General features: G+C 39.3%; 1 protein-coding gene across 2 annotated transcripts in view; it reads left to right on the top strand.

Annotated features, from left to right (window-relative positions):
* The window catches only part of ANKS1B (ankyrin repeat and sterile alpha motif domain containing 1B), a 1,164,394-nt gene that overhangs the window by 389,295 nt on the left and 759,066 nt on the right, over positions 1–16,033 (top strand). For both annotated transcript variants that reach the window (XM_010831582.1, XM_010831580.1), the window contains exon 10: positions 8,980–9,145. In XM_010831582.1, coding sequence (XP_010829884.1) covers positions 8,980–9,145 — 166 coding nt within the window. The remainder of the gene's footprint in view (positions 1–8,979; positions 9,146–16,033) is intronic.

Below are 16,033 nucleotides of genomic sequence, written 5' to 3'. Positions count from 1 at the left end.
AGGCAGTATAGGGCCTTAGAGACGTGTTTAGAATTTTGGGACAAACCAGTAGTCCCTCAGACCTCAGAAAAGGGCTAGCAAAGACCAAGGCAGAGAACACAGTCTTAGGCATGCTACCATTATAAAAATTCAAGCTCAGAAATAAGTCTGGGATTCAGGAACCAGGCATTTGAATAAAGATAGAGGCAAAATATCAAGAAAAAAGCAAAAGCTGCTAACTAAACTGGAGCCAAATTCTGCTAGGCTGGGTACAATGGAACCTTGAAAAGTGAGTCACCAACTGTTGGACCTCAATTCTTTAAATCTCTTTGGTCCATTTCCAGGATTTACCATAAAGAGTGCTTTGGCAATAAACCTGTATAGCAAAATCCAAACTTCCCACAGTAAGGAAATAACTTGCAAAGGCTAAGAGGTGGCAGGGTTAGGTATAACCTAACAATGAGCAGTTTCCTCTTTCCTTTAGTTCTGGCAATAAAGATCTTGTCATAGTCCTTTTATCTGTGATGCAATAGTACGAACACTATAGTTACTGATATAAGACCTAGGTTGTAGCCTGAAAACTTCCATTAACCAGATGTTAGTTAATATCGGACAGCTAATAATTCCAAGCCTTAGTTTCTGAATGGGGATCATAGTAACACTGGGAAGGCTGTTCAGTTCAGTTCAGTTGCTCAGTCGTGTCCAACTCTTTGTGACCCCATGGACTGCAGCACGCCAGGCCTCCCTGTCCATCACCAACTCCCAGAGTTTACTCAAACTCATGTCCATTGAGTCAGTGATGCCATCCAACAATCTCATCCTCTGTCATCCCCTTTTCCTCCCACCTTCAGTCTTTCCCAGCATCAGGGTCTTTTCAAATGAGTCAGTTCTTCACATCAGGTGGCCAAAGTATTGGAGTTTCAGCTTCAGCATCAGTCCTTCCAGTGAATATTCAGGACTGATTTCCTTTAGGATGAACTAGTTAGATCTCTTTGCAGTCCAAGGGACTCTTAAGAGTCTTCTCCAACACCACAGTTCAAAAGCACCAATTCTTCAGCCCATAAAATCAATCCAATCCCAAAGAAAGGCAGTCCCAAAGAATGTTCAAACTACTGCACAATTGCACTCATCTCACATGCTAGTAAAGTAATGCTCAAAATTCTCCAAGCCAGGTTTCAACAATACGTGAACCGTGAACTTCCAGATGTTTAAGCTGGTTTTAGAAAAGACAGAGGAACCAGAGATCAAATTTCCAACATCTGTTGGATCATGGAAAAAGCAAGAGAGTTCCAGAAAAACATCTATTTCTCCTTTATTGACTATGCCAAAGCCTTTGACTGTGTGGATCACAACAAACTGTGGAAAATTCTTCCAGAGATGGGAATACCAGACCACCTGATCTGCCTCTTGAGAAATCTTTATGCAGGTCAGGAAGTAACAGTTAGAACTGGATGTGGAACAACAGACTGGTTCCAACTAAGAAAAGGAGTATATCAAGGCTGTATATTGTACCCTGCTTATTTGACTTATATGCAGAGTACATCATGAAAAATGCTGGGCTGGAAGAAGCACAAGCTGAAATAAAGATTGCCAGGAGAAATATCAAAAACCTCAGATTTGCAGATAACACCAACCTTATGGCAGAAAGCGAAGAAGAGCTAAAGAGCCTCTTGATGAAAGTGAAAGAGGAGAGTGAAAAAGTTGGCTTAAAACTCAACATTCAGAAAACTAAGATCATGGCATCTGATCCCATCATTTCATGGCAAATAGATGGGGAAACAGTGGCTGACTTTATTTTTGTAGGGCTCCAAAATCACTGCAGATGGTGACTGCAGCTATGAAATTAAAAGACATTTACTCCTTGGAAGAAAAGCTATGACCAACCTAGATAGCATATTAAAAAGCAGAGACATTACTTTGCCGACAAAGGTCCATCTAGTCAAGGCTATGGTTTTTCCAATAGTCATGTATGGATGTGAGAGTTGGACTATAAAGAAAGCTGAGCACCAAAAAATCAATGGTTTTGAATTGTGGTGTTGGAGAAGACTCTTGAGAGAGGGGCTGTTATGAGAGCTAAATGATAATCATCTGACTAATGAAACGTTATTTACTTTTCAGACTGTAAAAACTTCATAAAGAGTAATTTGCTATTCTTCTTACAGTGGTTTGAATCTGTGATCGTTTTTGAATGATATTATTTCAGATTTCATTAATTCAACAAATTTTAATAAATGAAGAGAGCTCCCTTGCAGCAAGTTGGAAACGCACATTCTTGCATCCCGCCCTTGACTACTGAATCTGAAGTTCTTTAAGAGTAGGGCCTGGCCATGTCTGCTTTGACAACTCTCCAAACGACCCTGCCACCTGTGAGAGGGCTAGGCTGCATCCCCAGAGGTTGTGATGAAATGGCTGAGGGTGCAGCCTGGGCACTGGGATTTGGAAAGCTCCCTGTGACTCTCCTGTTGTCAAGGTCAGCAGACACCCTTCTGGGGGCAGACACCTCTCTGGAGCCAGACACGTGCAGTCCAATAGATGCTTCTGCAGCCGTAAAAGTGCCAAGTCTGCATGGTCGAACGTGGGAGCCACCATGCAGCCACTGAGCCCCTGAAATGAAAGCAAGGAGCTAAATTCAAATTGTATTTCATTAATTTAAATCTAAACAGTTGTAGGTGGCTGCCATCTAGGACAGTACAGTCCTAAAGCCACAGAAGGTTTCCCTGGTGGCTCAGTGGTAAAGAATCCACCTGCCAGTGCAAGAGATGTTGGTTTTTTCCCTGGACCGGAAAGATTCTCCTGGAGGATATGGCAACTCACTCCAGTATTCTTGCCTGGGAAATCCCATGGACAGGGGAGCCTGGTGAGCTACAGTCCATAGGTCACAAAAGAGTCGACAGGACATAGTGACTAAACAACAACAGTTTCAGATTTCATTAATTCAACAAATGTTTAGTAAGTGCATACTACATGAAAAAAATGTTTTGCTGTGGTCTTTACTGGCTTCCCTGGTGGCTCAGAAGGTAAAGAATCCTCCTGCAATGTGGGAGACCTGGATCTGATATCTGGGTTGGGAAGATCCCCTGGAGAACGGAAAGGCTATCCACTCCAGATTTTTGCCTGGAGAATTCCATAGACAGAGGAGCCTAGCAGGCTACACTTTCATTTTTGAGCTTCCCAGGTGGCGCTCGGAGAAGACAATGGCACCCCACTCCAGTACTCTTGCCTGGAAAATCCCATGGATGGAGGAGCCTGGTAGGCTGTAGTCCATGGGGTCGCTAGGAGTCAGACACGACTGAGCGACTTCACTTTCCCTTTTCACTTTCATGCGTTGGAGATGGAAATGGCAACCCACTCCAGTGTTCTTGCCTGGAGAATCCCAGGGACAGAGGAGCTGCCGTCTCTGGGGTCGCACAGAGTTGGACACGACTGAAGTGACTTAGCAGCAGCAGCAGCAGCAGCAGGTGGCGCTAGTGGTAAAGAACCTGCCTGCCAATGCAAAAGATATAAGACACACAGGTTTGATCCCTGGGTCGGGAAGATCCCCTGGAGAAGGGCATGGCAACCCACTTCAGTATTCTTGCCTGGAGATTCCTATGGACAGAAGAACCTGGCAGGCTACAGTCCATGGGATTGCAAAGAGTTGGACACAACTGAAGCGACCTGGAACTCAGCACTTGCCTCTGTAGTTCTTTAATCTAGTCAAGGAATCAGGCCTTGAAATACTAACTGAAATGATAGCTATTTTATGTATTTCTTTTTTAGCATGCATTCGTAGAGTCCTACTATGCAGGTGGCACATTTTTAGGTGCTAGACAAGCAGGTCTTTAGTTATTAGCACCATCATCTTACATTAATGGGATTATATTTCCCCTTTAGTTCATTCTTCCAGATCTTGTTATTTTAATGAGTTTATTCTCTGGATAATTAATGCATTGAATGTAATCATTCAGCATAGAAATTCTAAGATATTATGAAAGACCATATTAAATATTTAAAAAGAATCAATATGTACTATGACTAGAACATTTTATGATTCTTTCATCAGATAAAGTTATGATGAAATGAAATGAATTTATTTTGACCTGACTTTCTATTAGTAACATGGTAGTGTTTGAAAGTGAATTAATTGTGAGAGGAGCAGGGCTAGAGGCAAGGAGACCAGTTTGGAAGTGTTCTAGCAGTTCAAGTAACAAATAATGGTGACCCAGACCAAGGTGTTAGCGGGGTAGAGAGAAATGAATGTGTTTGAGGTACAGAATTCAATGTTGAATATGGGACTTAGGGAATGACTCGGCATGATGCTGAAGAAGAGTGAGAATGAAGAATTGTCCCCAAGTTGTTTAAGTGACTGGTGTATGGAAGTACTGTTTACTGATAGGAAGCAAAGGAGAGGCAATGATTTGAGGAGAAATTGACAAAAATGTTTAAAGAACTTTTTTGAAAAATAGACATGAGGATAATCATAAATGCTTTGATAAGGATGAATATGCAGAGAGACATATCCTTCCAGATAGTTTAATCAAGGGCTTCCTTGGTGTCTCAGATGGTAAAGAATCTGCCTACAATGCGGGAGACCTGGGTTCAATCCCTGGGTCAGGAAGATCCCCTGGAGAAGGGAATGGCTACGCACTCCAGTATTCTTGCCAGGAGAATTCCATGGACAGAGGAGCATGGTGGGCTATAGTCCATGGGGTTGCAGAGCCAGACAGTAGGATTGTGGTGCTAGAATAGACTGATATATAGAATAATTAGAAAACCCACAAACAGATTCAATTATATAAGCATATATATGGTTCAAATATGTGGTTGAGCATGTAAACAGGGATACATGCACAATAATGCTCCCTTAAAAGAAAAACATTAAAATTTCAGTATGGTAAGATTGACTGAGTTATGATCATGTGTATACTGGGACTTAAATTCATTATGTAGTCATATACTTGTCCTTGAAACTTGTTCAGAATACATTATTAAAGGAAAATATCAAATCAGAAAACATTACATACATTTGTGTATATATATAATATCTTTATGTAAATTTTACAGAAAATCTCTTGGACCTTTATCCTACTTGGGGTGGGAAAACGCAATGCCCTCCTTTCTTTTCTTAATAACAAAACATCTGGGAAATGTTTAAAAGTCTGTTGTCAGGAGAATGTGTAAATGAATGTGTGGTAATACTCACTTATATAGATACATTTTCACAACAATGCAGGGAATTATAAACACAAAGTTCAGAACAAGATTTAACCCCAGTTGCCGAGGGAAGGGGTGGGAATACAAAGGAGAACATAGGATGGGAGGGGCAGGTCTCAGTGGTCATGTTCTATCTTTTAAACATGGACACATGTGAATTTATTCTATCATTTTATAATGTCATATATCCTCTTTCAAGAGATACTTGTCAGATATTCTGTTGAATACTCTGCTTCTTTTTGGCAATATGAAATATTTGGTTACAAAAGTCCAGCTTTGCTAAAACTATCTCCTTCCCTTGGGCCTCTCACTCTCCATAAGGAGGCCATGTGTGTACTACAGACTTCTATGCCAATGAGAAATAATGACACTCCCTTAGGAAGATGAAGAGGGTATACTTCATTATTGTTTAAAATAGTTTGTCTTTCCTTTACACACACCCACATGTCCACACACATGGAAGCCATCTGGGAGAATATACACCAAAATGTTACTATTAGTTATTTGAGCCTGCTGGTTTTCATGTGATATTTTTTCCATTTCTTTATATTTTTAATATTTCTTTAATAAATGTATATTTAACTTACTAACTCATCCTGTATGGTTAAATTTCAAAGTTGTTTTCAAGACTTTTAAAATCCTCATAATTCTTTATAAAGTCCAGCCTAACCAAATCCATGAAAAATAGATTGTTTGGATTAATTTAATTTTGAGATGAACTAGGGTTTAAGCTGGGGCTTTCCTGGTGGTTCAATGGTAAAAATCCATCTGTCAATGTAGAAGATGCAGGTTCAATCCCTAGTCAGGAAGATCCCTTGGAGAAGGAAATGGCAACCCATTCCAATATTCTTGCCTGGAAAATCCCATGGACAGAGAAGCCTGGTGGGCTATAGTCCAAGGGGTCGCAAAAGAGCTGAATATAATTTGGTGACTAACAACAAGGTTTAAGCTAGAGACTTTCTTCATAGACTCATTACAATCTCCTTGAATCTCACTTTTTTCACTTTTGATATTCAAAGCAGTAAACAATAATAAGGAAGACAGAGAAGTAAAGTAATTTACATCTTTAAAAAGCATTATCCTTTTCCTTTTCCTAACTGGTACTTAGACTTGTTTAAAATGATGTTCGAGACTGTTCAGCTGATCAATTAGTATTTACTGAAGACCCATTATGTGGCAGGAGTTATATTAGATTCTGGGGATAGAATGTGAATGAGAAAAATTCTAGCTCTCGGGGAGCTTACAGTCACCTGGTGTAGTCATTGTACAGTGTCTTTTATACATAATTTTATCAGTAACTAAGCATTTCCACTTATGAGGAGTTCATTGTGTTGCTTTCTAGTGCTATCTTTTAGCTAATTATTTTATCAGTGCACATCTATTTTAGAAGATAAGCAATATTATTAATTCACAGAAAATTGTTTTTTGTGTTGATCTAAATTTGCCCTCCTTGACTGATAAACATTTTTCTTTATTCTGCCTCAAAGAACTTTAGAATAAATCTACCACAGTCTCTTATACCCTTTCCCACTCTGTGGGAAGCTTGTGAGGGATAGCCTTTCAAATATATTGAGATAACTATTACGCTGCTATACGACTTCTCTGGGATAGAACACTGCAGTTCCTTTCATCATTTCTTCTGTGACATGGTTTTTAAATCATATACCATCCTGATTGCTTTCCTCTGGATGCTTTCAACTTTGCCACCCTTTGTTGTTAGAAATAAATTACTCCCAATTTCCTGCTTTCAATAGAGTAGAGTGAACATAATTGACTCTTTGATGTGCGAGGGTCTGGTATGGTCTGAAAGCAATTACTCTGACCTTGAATACTTACTCTACTATACTGTAAGTGTCATTAAAGAAAAAAAATAGGAGCTTGTACTAAATCTTTACCAATCCTTGGATATATATTGGAAGCTTTTTTGAAAATGAGTTTATTTTTTCATTTGTTTCTTTCTTTTGATAATGAAGTATGGTTTATAAAGGTAATATATATCAAAAGTAAATCTGATTAATTGTTAAATTTATCATGCAGATAATCTGTTTTCCTTTTCTGGTAAACTACAAACTTTCTGAGCGCAAGGATTACGTCTTACTCATTTTTTAAACATTTCCAGAGATTAGCATAATTCTAAATGTATATGATAGATGCTCAATAAATATTTGCTGACCATTAATGCCTTGTATCGGAGAAGGCAATGGCACCTCACTCCAGTACTTTTGCCTGGAAAATCCCATGGACAGAGGAGCCTGGTGGGCTGCAGTCCATGGGGTCTCTAGAGTTGGACACGACTGAGTGACTTCACTTTCACTTTTCACTTTCATACATTGGAGAAGGAAATGGCAACCCACTGCAGTGTTCTTGCCTGGAGAATCCCAGGGATGGGGGAGCCTGGTGGGCTACAGTCCATGGGATCTCAAAGGTGGAGAACGACTGAGTGACAAACACACACATACACACTCTCTCTCTCACACAAATACACAATGCCTTGTACAATATTTAAAGATATTATAAGATGAAATGAATTCCAATTTTTAGAATATATTGAAGAATCAGCAATATAGAATAAGACCTTCAGTCAGTTTAGTTCAGTTGCTTAGTCGTGTCCAACTCTTCGTGACCCCATGAATCGCAGCATGCCAGGCCTCCCTGTCCATCACCAACTCCCAGAGTTCACTCAGACTCACGTCCATCGAGTCAGTGATGCCATCCAGCCATCTCATCCTCTGTCGTCTCCTTCTCCTCCTGCCCCCAATCCTTCCCAGCATCAGAGTCTTTTCCAATGAGTCAACTCTTCACATGAGGTGGCCAAAGTACTGGAGTTTCAGCATTAGCATCAGTCCTTCCAAAGAACACCCAAGGCTGATCTCTTTTAGGATGGACTGGTTGGATCTCCTTGCAGTCCAAGGGACTCTCAAGAGTCTTCGCCAACACCACAGTTCAAAAGCATCAATTCTTCGGTGCTCAGCCTTCTTCACAGTCCAACTCTCACATCCTAACCTGAAAAGAGTAACCTTAGTATATTAACAGTATTCACAAAGGAAGTGTGTTGGGTGGGAACACATTCACTTCTAAATGACTGAAAACCAGTTAGCAATGACTCGAACAAGAAGAAACTTTAACAATTGCTTAAGAAGCCTGAAGAAACTGGTCCTGAAACTATCTGAGCAACTCAATGATATTATCAAGGTCCCAGGCTTTTAAGAAATCCTGCTGTTGTCATTCTTGACCAGTTGTCTTTTTGAGGTAAGAGGCTTACTGCCTTATGGTTACAACTTGCCTATCCTTGCCCCAAACATCAAACCTTCACCCAGAGAGAGGAAACTGAGGATGGCCAAAACTCTGCAAAAGCCTCTTTGCATATCTTTTTTCTCTGGGGAAAGAATATTTTTAAAGAAGCCTCCCAGCAAATTTCCCTTTGTATCTAACAGGTCAAAAACTGAGGCATATGGCTATCTCTAGGAAGCAGGCAAAGGAGAAGAGTCTTGGGAATGACTGTTGATTAAACAACTGTTTATACCACAAGTAGAAAATACACATATTTTATAAAAAAAAGAGATCATGACTTGAAATCAAGAACTTTAGTGATAACTTCAGGGGAACCAAATTACAAGGACCTTTCTAAAAAGATCACTGGTATTATTGGGGTTACACAATTGCATAACTTATTCAAACAGATGAATCATCACCTCTCAATCACTTTTAGAAGAACTGACGAACCTTATTATCTTTTCTAGTTTTTATAAATTAAACAGGCTGTGTCTTTATCACAAAGCTATTTTTATTTTTTCTCCTTCCTTTCAGGAGTCCTATCCAAAGAAGAGGAATTACACTATGGAAATTGTACCATCTGCCTCTCTGGATACATTTCCTTCAGAAAATGAGAATTTTCTATGTGATCTCATGGACACAGCAGTTACAAAGAAGCCTTGCTCCTTAGAAATTGCAAGGGCCCCTTCTCCAAGAACTGGTAATGTTTCTTACTAACATGGACCAATTCAGTTTACATGCTTGTACATTTGAAGATGTATCATTAGTATTTTGATGTCCCACAATATTTTTAAAAATGAAAGGGCCCCGATATAGTCATAAGGATTTTTTTTTTTTTTTGCATCTTGACGTGAGTCCAGGTAAGTTGGAGCAGTTTTTACGTGAATGCTCTTAATTTCTTGGCAAGAGCTCTCATGGAGCTGGTACTGCCATGGTGAAGACACTCTGAAACCTTTTAATAGTGAAAAACATTCTAGGTCAGATACAAAGCTTTGGGTCCTTCAGAGTCTCATAGCAAATTTGGTAGCAAGAATCTTTAAGTATAGTTTCTTGCATCCTGTCTGCTTCCAGGTTATCAAGTATACTCAGCTACTTTGTGTATTTTATTTCTTTTATGGTATTTTCAGATCCATTACTTTATTTATTAGCATTATAAACTGGTGAACAAGATGAACAAATATGCCCATTTTACTGATGAGGAAATTGAAGCTAAGTGTCTTATTTAATATCAATACTCTGAGGGGCCTTTGCTTGAACATGAGTTTTTGTTTGTCATCACGCTTGCTTTCTATTCTTTTGCCTCTGCCTCTGAGTGAAGAATGCAAAGTAGTTACATGAAAGCTAATGGGAGAGGAGAGCTTCAAGTGGGTGGTCAGAATATTCAAGGTTGCAAAGAAATTGTAGAATTTCTTAGGAGAGGCTTTGTTTATTTGTTTGTTTGACAACCCAGTTTCTGCCTGTCTTTGAAAAGTAAGTTTAAGAAATGATGTGATAAAACTAGATTTTTAAAAGCTAACTGTGAGATACTCAGAAATGCAGAAGAAGGAAAAGGGAGTGGAGAATACAGATTACCCTTTGAAGAGGATTAGGAAAAAAGCTAAAATGCTAACATGAGAAGAAAGTGGTATGAGGGAGAAATGGCTAGTTTATTTTAGGATAAGTAAGACTTGGTCAAGTTTAGAAGTTGGGGGAGTTTGCTGATGGAGAACAAGAGACTGAAGACAAAGAGTAAAAAGAAAAAACTGATGGATATAAATTAAGACTGAGGTAGTCTAAGAAAGCACAACCATTGCTTCTCTTAGAGAGAAGAAAAAATAAAGCATTATGAATACAGAGAAAGCCTGATATATGTATGTCCAGATGGGTTCAATTTCTGAGTAATGTAAGGGTTATTGACTGAAAAGAAGAGTTAAATGTTGAGAAGGGTTAAAGTAAAATTCAGAAATACTATTTTAAATGACTGGCTATGGAATTTTATAGAAGTGAACAAGTAGGTTTTTGAGAAGTACCGAGGCCATGCATGCATGTGTGCATGCCCAGTCATGTCTGACTCTTTGCAACCTTGTGAACTGTAATCCACCAGGCTCCTCTGTCCATGGAGTTTCCCAAGCAAGAATACCGGAGTGGGTTACCATTTCCTTCTCCAGGGGATCTTTCTGACCCAGGGATCGAACCTGCATCTCTTACATCTGCTGAATTGGCAGGCAGATTCTTTACCACTGAGCCACCTGGGAAGCCCAGGGTGTTGTATGAATCATAAGCATGTGGAAGGAAGATTTTTGCATGAGGTCAGAGCATAATCATGAAAACAGTTAAGGTTTATTGAGCATTTACTGGTACTAGATACTATTATAAGTGCTTTATATACATTATTTCCTGTAATTCTTACAATGCTACAAGATAATAATACCATGATTCCCATCTTATAGAAGAGGAACATGAGGCAGGGAAATATTAGGTAACCTCCCAAGGTTATATGTTAACAATGGATGGTTCTGGGACTTGAACTTGGGTTGTCCCCTTATACTCTTAAACGCTATGTTAATTACACTACTGCATTATATTAAGAGCTAAAATGGAATAGAAAGTGTGAACCAAGTAGTGAAATCCTCAAGAAATGTGGAGTTATGCCTGGAAATCCACATATGGTAACCATAAAGTCAGGAAAAGTATGTTATAATAGGGTAGCATAATCTTCAGATGAGCAGATTAGATGAAGGTAGAATAGTGGGTGATTCAGAAGCAGTGATGGAGACTGAAGACAATGCTGAGAGATGATAAGAATGAAACTCGAAAAGAATGAAAAATCATCTGTAGGAGAGGTCATAGGGGAAAATAGTGGGGAAATCAGGAGTAAAGTTCAGTTAATGTAGAAATATATATATATATATACACACACACACATATGAATTTCATATATATATATATGAAAATTTAAAAGAGCTTTAATTAGGGAATAGAGGTAGAGTGTTAAGTTAGGGGTGGTGGAAGCAGGAATGAAAGCATTATTTATTCATTAAATAATAGAAAACTAGTCAACTTCCTTCACTTGCCAGGCACTTTGCTGCATGCTGAGGAGGAGACAGGGATGAAAAAGAAATGGACCCAGGTTTTAAAACTAATTAGGCTTAGAACAATTTTCCTGCTGAAAAAGAAAAAGAAAAAAATAAAAAACAGCATGCTGGATAAAAATACAGAAAAGGAAGACTTAAAAGCATCAAAAAGGCAACATTAAAATTATGTAAAGTAAATGACATTTAAATAAGGAACATCTTTTTATCAGTATACTCCTGCTAAGTCGCTTCAGTCATGTCCAACTCTGTGCGACCCCATACACAGCAACCCACCAGGCTCCCCCATCCCTGGTATTCTCCAGGCAAGAACACTGGAGTGGGTTGCCATTTCCTTCTCCAATGCATGAAAGTGAAAAGTGAAAGTGAAGTCGCTCAGTCGTGTCCGACTCTTCGCGACCCCATGGACTGCAGCCTACCAGGCTCCTCGGTCCATGGGATTTTCCAGGCAAGAGTACTTGAGTGGGTTGCCATTGCTTTCTCCGACATACTAGTAAGAGATAATCGGGCCAATACATTGGTGAAGGTGGGAAGCCAGTGGAGCATTAAAGTCACTTTTGTCCTGAGAGAATTTGCTGAACCTGCTGTTAAACTTCGGTCCTCAAGTCCTCTATAGGTTTGTGTACAGAAAGCAAATCTCTGTGTATGCTCAGCATGTGAACTCTAATAGGAAATCCTTCCTCCATAGACCTAGAGCTACAAGGCTACACTCTCACAGTAATCAGAAATAATTCTGTCTCATAACATTCATTCTAAAGAGACTGCAAGATCTGCTAAGATGATTTGTTATGAGCAGAACAAGGAGAAAAATTCCTGAGGTGTTATAATCATGAGCTGGTCCTTACACAGATTTTCACCCAAAACACATCATCCATATAGTCTGCAAAATATCAATCCATGAATTTAATTTATGGTAATACCCCCAGTCATCAAGCAGAAGCAAAAGTAAACCATCTAGAGAGGAATGTAAATTATCTCTCTCAGTTCATTTGTGTACATTATCTCTCTCAGTTGTTGTCTGATTCTTTGTGACCCCATGGACGGCCAGGCTTCCCTGTCCATCACCAACTCTTGGAGCTTACTCAAACTCATGCCCATTGAGTTGGTGATGCCATCCAACCATCTCATCCTCTACTGTCCCCTTCTCCTCCTGCCTTCAATCTTTCCCAGCATCAGGGGTCTTTTCAAATGAGTCAGTTCTTCACATCAGGTGGCCAAAGTATTGGAATTTCAGCTTCAGCATCAGTCCTTCCAATGAGTATTCAGGACTGATTTCCTTTAGGTTTGACTGATTTGATCTTCTTGCAGTCCAAGGGACTCTCAAGAGTCTTCTCCAATACCACAGTTCAAACGCATCAATTCTGTGGTGCTCAGCTTTCTTTATGGTCCAACTCTCACATCCATACATGACTACTGGACTGCTGAATTATCTCTGTAGGCCCTAAGTAACTCCTATAAATACTTTTCTGATTAACATGATCAGTTTGCAATCATTATGCCTAGAAGAAAAAGACCCCCAATCAGATATCAACAGAAATAAGGAAGAACAAATACACACCTGAAAAGACTTCAGATATTGGAATTATTAGATACAAACTATGAAATAACCATGTTATTATAGATAAGACATAAGATTGAAAGTGTTTTGACGAATAGAAACCATTAAAAAATGACCTAGCATATTTGAGAGGGAAAAACAAAACTTTTATAAATTAAAAAATACACAAAGAAAAACAACCCCAAATTTAAACCTCAGTGAATGAGTGGAACAGCGGATTAAACTCAGTTGAGGAGAGATTTAGTGAGCTGGAAATTAAGTCAGAAGGATTTTTCAGAATTTTGAATAGAGGTACAAAATGATAAGAAAATATACATGTGAAAGAGAAGCTAAGACACTTAGAAGATACACCAAGAAATTCTGACTTGTCTGACCAAAGGGGAGGAGAGAGAATGGGGCAAAAGCAGTATATTCAAAGAGCCAATTTTCCAAAAAGGCACAGACTTGCCCTATATTTACAAGGAAGCAGACAAGTGAGTAGTTAATTTCAACAGAGTATTATAAGTGCTAAGATAATACTACACTGAAAGTGCTTTGGAAGCTGAAAAGAGGAACACAACACCACCTGGGTGCTTGAGGAAGATTCATAAAGGAAATGGTGTCCGTGTCAGTTATCTATTGCTATGCAATAAGCCACCCAAAGCCTACTGAGCTAGTGGAATATCAGTCATTTATTTTGCTCAAAATCTGCAAGTTTTGCAGAGTTCATTTGACAGGACAGCTTGTCTGTGCCAGATGATATGAGCTGGGGTGGCACAACAGGGAGAAAGAGGACTCACTTTCAAAATGGGTCACTTACATGGCTGGCAAGTTGGCAATGTCTGAGAACTGGGCTAATGTTATGGGCTGTTGGTCTTGTTTATTCTTCATGGACTGCTTGGGTTTTCCTTTGACAAACTGACTGGATTCTGAGAGTGGGCATTCCAAAAGAACCACGTGGAAGTTGTATCAATTTTATTACTTAGCCTTAGAAGTTCCCATTATCACTTATACTATAGTCCCAAGTCCTGTCACTTCATGGCAAATAGATGGGGAAACAATGAACACAGTGAGAGATTTTATCTTTTTGGGCTCCAAAATCACTTCAGATGGTGACTGCAGCCATGAAATTAAAAGATGCTTGCTCCTTGGAAGAAAAGCTATGACCAACCTAGAAAGCATATTTAAAAGCAGAGACATTACTTTGCCAACAAAGGTCCATCTAGTCAAAGCTATGGTTTTTCTAGTACTCATGTATGGATGTGAGAGCTGGACTATAAAGAAAGCTGAGCACCGACAAATTGATGCTTTTAAACTGTGGTGTTGGAGAAGACTCTTGAGAGTCCCTTAGACTGAAAGGAGATCAAACCAGTCAAACCTAAAGAAAATTAGTCCTGAATACTCATTAGAAGGACTGATGCTGAAGCTGAAACCCAACACTTTGGCCACCTGATGTGAAGAACTGACTCATTTGAAAAGATCCCCGATGCTGGGAAAGATTGAAGGTGGGAGGAGAAGGGGTCAACAGATGGTTGGATGGCATCACTGACTTGATGGACATGAGTTTGAGTAAGCTCCGGTAGTTGTTGATGGTCCTGGAAGCCTGACGTGTTGCAGTTCACGGTGTGGCAAAGAGTCAGACCTGACTGAGTGACTGAACTGAACTGATAGTCCCAAGTCTACCAGATTCAAGGGGAGAGAATATGAATCCTACTTCTTGATGGAAGGAGTGTCAAAGTCACTCTGTAATAAGAGAATATAGGATGGAAGATACTTTTGCTGTCCTTTTTAGAAAATAAGATCTGCCACAGTCTTCCCTCTAGTCACTATGATTTGTATCCTTTTCCTGGAAACATCAGCCCTTGACTGCATGAACTCCTGGTCTAGGTTTAGGTATGTATGGGTCTTCCTGGTGCAGTTCTTACAGTATGGGTCCTTAACAACCTTTTCTTTTGGCAGTGATGACCTAGGAACTAAACAGACAAATTACCAGTCTCCTCTCCTACACACCCAACATTTAAGACGGGGAAAGGTGTAGGAAAACCACAACTGACACTCCCATTCAAACACAGGGAAAATAGCCACACAGACATCTCTAGTTTGTGGCAATTCTGAAGGTAATCAAGCACAGTTCCTTGATTAAGCCTAGTGCAATGAAGTAGTGATTGTTTTCTGTGTCTCTTGGTTCTACCTTCTGAGTCATTCTTCCTTTTCCATAAAAAGTAACCCATGTTTAAATTCAGGTATCTTTCTCACTTGCTTACTGTCTATAAAAAATTAGGGGCCAAATTTTGGTTTATATTATCTTTCTCCTTCTAGTTCAAATTGAAATACTTTCCTTTAAAACTCTGTGGACTTTGTGTGTTTCAATTTGTACTCCATTAAATTAGGCAAAAGCTTGTAGTCCAGATAAGATTTTCTCTGCCTTGTGCTCCTTATGAGAGTTTTATGAAACAATGTCCTTGAGGTTCTTAGAAACCCTATTATTGAACAGGGAGGATGTATGAGGCTTTTTTTTTAAAATATAAATTTATTTATTTTAATTGGAGGTTAATTACTTTACAATATTGTATTGGTTTTGCCATACATCAACATGCTTTCTTTAAATCCTTAGAGGGTCATTGTTGGCTTGAAGTTTCTATGCAGCACTACAGCATATTACTATGGTATAGTTCTTACATGGTATACTGTGTAAGAAGCTGCGTTACTTCTTATAACCTTCCCCTTTATGGAAAAGTGTTACTGAAATCACATCATAAGAAGATATTCTTACAGATACTTTTGGAAAATATAAACTTCAACAATGCCTGAGTTGTTTGTTGTTTCTCAAGTGGGATACGTGGAGAAGGCAATGGCACCCCACTCTAGTATTCTTGCCTGGAAAATTCCATGGACAGAGGAGCCTGGTAGGCCGTAGTCCATGGGGTCGCTAGGAGTCGGACACGACTGAGCGACTTCATTTTCACTTTTCACTTTCATG

The sequence above is a fragment of the Bison bison genome, unplaced genomic scaffold, assembly GCF_000754665.1.
Source record: "Bison bison bison isolate TAMUID 2011002044 unplaced genomic scaffold, Bison_UMD1.0 scf7180017864529, whole genome shotgun sequence".
In the NCBI taxonomy this organism is placed as follows: domain Eukaryota; kingdom Metazoa; phylum Chordata; class Mammalia; order Artiodactyla; family Bovidae; genus Bison; species Bison bison.
The sequence above is the reverse complement of the archived record's forward strand: the minus strand, read 5'-3'. Positions and strand labels throughout refer to the sequence as shown.